At 45.1% G+C, this 2,710-nt stretch overlaps 1 protein-coding gene across 1 annotated transcript; it reads left to right on the top strand.

Moving 5' to 3' along the window:
* Window positions 1–226: 226 nt before the first annotated feature.
* On the top strand, window positions 227–2,492 carry LOC133818864 (transcription factor TCP7). Its single transcript, XM_062251967.1, has one exon. The coding sequence runs from the start codon at window positions 513–515 to the stop codon at window positions 1,323–1,325; it is 813 nt and encodes a 270-aa protein (XP_062107951.1). The 5' UTR covers window positions 227–512; the 3' UTR covers window positions 1,326–2,492.
* The last annotated feature ends 218 nt before the right edge of the window (window positions 2,493–2,710 follow it).

Here is a 2,710-nt window from a genome sequence, read left to right on the forward strand (position 1 = left end):
GAAACAGAGAGTGGGACCGAAAGCCCTGACACTTCAAAATCCTTTGCGAGAAATTAGGCGGGACCTACAACACCAGCAAAGCACAGGCAATAGAATAGAAAATATATATATAATAAAATAAAAAAGAGCGTGGCTTGGAAACGCCAGGGGTGAGAGCGTGAAAGAAAAGTGTGGGGTGTGTATAATGTTATATGAGAGTGTGAGCTGTGGGGGTGAGTACTGGGTCCCACCACCCATGTGCCCTCCTCCTGTCTCCACCAGCTCCTGCCGCTCAATGATTAGAGCTCTGTTCCCTCTCTCTCTCCCCTAACCCAAAACCCCATAGAGACACACAACAACAACAAAAAAAACCTATCTTTCTCTATACAGACCTTATTCAAGCTCACCACCACTACTATTACTAATCTCTTTACTGGGTAAAGATTTTTATTTGACGAAGAGGGGTAAGGCTGAGGGGTCACTACAGAATTGGCTTTTCTTATTCGACTCCAACTTTTTTTTTCCTTTTAAACATGTCGAATTCAGACGTCGGAGCAACTAACGGCGTCAATAACGGGGCTCTGATCGACCCTAATCAGAGGCAACAGCAGCAGCAGCAGCAGCCACAGCAGCTAACGACGACTAATGGAGCTTTAGTTGTCAAGAAGCCACCTTCCAAGGACCGTCATAGCAAGGTCGACGGCAGGGGACGGCGCATCCGCATGCCGATCATCTGCGCCGCTCGTGTTTTTCAGCTTACTCGTGAGCTCGGCCATAAGTCTGACGGTCAGACCATCGAGTGGCTCCTCCGCCAGGCCGAGCCCTCTATCATCGCTGCTACCGGGACTGGGACCACCCCGGCCAGCTTCTCCACAGTCTCCGTATCCGTACGCGGCAGCGCCGGAAACGGTCTCGGCGGAGTCTCCGCCTCTCTTTCTACGTCTTCGGGCAATTCCGGGTCACTTGAACACAAGCCCTTGCTGGGTCCCACGCCATTCATCCTTGGAAAACGCGTGCGCCCAGACGACGGCGTCGGTAAGGATAATCACGACGGTCATGACGGTGTTTCGGTAGTCGGAGCCATGGGGTCCATGGTGGGGTCCGCCACAACCGCGCCGGGCGGGTTCTGGGCCCCACACTTCGGACAAGTCTGGAGCTTCGCGGCGGCGCCGCCTGATATGCAGCCGTCGGTCTCGCAGCAGCCTTCGTTGTTTGTCCAGCAGCAGACGATCGGAGAGGCCTCGGCGGCGAGAGTGGGAAATTACCTTCCTGGGCATCTGAATTTGCTAGCTTCGTTATCGGGTGGACAAGGAAATTCTGGTCGTAGGGAAGACGATCCTCGCTAATTTAGGCTTCCAAGCTCTCTAGTTATGGCGGCGGCGGTGTTTATCGTATATATAAATATGTGTATGCTTATTATGCTTTTCGTGTGCGGGGGTTTGAGAGAGATTTTTTTTTCCTTCTTTGCTTCAGTTAATTTAGGGTTTAGAGTTGCATTAGCTTTTGATGGGGAAGAAAAAACAATTTAGGGTTCGGTTGAAATTCGGAGAATTTAAGCCATGTATGAATGAATTCAATTAGGGTTTTAGGGGTTCCAATTGTTTATTAGGATTTTGCAGGGGTTTTGTCCTGAGGAGAAGAGGGAAGGAGTTTAGAAGAATTAGAATTCTGAAGATGGAGAGGTTTGTTTCAACTTTCACCATTGTAGCTGGGAATTAGGTTTTCCTTTTTTCTTTTTTTACTTATTTTTTTTTAGGGAAATTCCATGGGTCAAAACACATTTGGGATTTTCAACAATTCGGAGCTATATGTGAAATCAGCTCATTATTGTGAAGAATGAAGTGAATTGCCATATTGGCAAGCTCATTTGGTTGAGCTAATTGGGTGGTTTTGATGTTTGAGCCTTGAAGTTGGTATGGCACCACTGTTCGGAAGATATATCGTTTGTGGAAATGTCTCATCCACAAATGGGGTATCTCTGCAAGCTTTAATTTGGTCATTGAAGCCCATAATATCCACATGCTGATGAAATTGGAGTTTTTCACTTGTGGTTGTAGTACAGAATTGGTTTGTGCGCTTCAAACAAGCTCCTAAACCAAATTCCAGATTTTGTTGCTGAAATTCCCCTTGCGAATTTCAATGGTGAAGAACAAACAGAATTGGCAGTTCATGGTGAAGATTGCTAATACTTTCACACGGTATTGGATTGCTTCTCTCGCTTTCTCTCTGTCTCTCTCTTTCTCTCTTTTCCACTTTCATATGCTCTGTGTTGTTGGTCTAATGAATAATGATATGAAAAAGGTGACTGGTGTGTGTGAAAGATAAGATAGAAAGGAAAGAACATAGCTCTTGCTCCTCTCTGTAATACCACTGTTTTTGGGAAATTTGGTCCGTATTCCTCTAGCCATTTCTTAGATTTATCAGCGTGAAGAAAAATAATGTGTTTATTGTATTTGAGTGGATTGTTTTTGGGTGCAATGTGGTGTGAATAAAAAAACCCATCTGTTCTTTTCTCTCCTGCTTCTTTATTTTTTAATGTCTCTCCCTTTCTCTTGCCATTTCCATTTCCTAAATGTATATATTTCAGCTTAATTAATTCGGTGACCCATGTGTTGGATCTGCAATGTTGACTTTAATGTGAAGAGGTTTTGACACAGATTTTTTTCCCGTTTTTTTCAAGTTATGGTACGAGTCTCTTTGAGGTGATGTAGCTAACTGGGATTCTTCTTGA

The sequence above is a fragment of the Humulus lupulus genome, chromosome 2 (assembly GCF_963169125.1).
Source record: "Humulus lupulus chromosome 2, drHumLupu1.1, whole genome shotgun sequence".
NCBI lineage: Eukaryota > Viridiplantae > Streptophyta > Magnoliopsida > Rosales > Cannabaceae > Humulus > Humulus lupulus.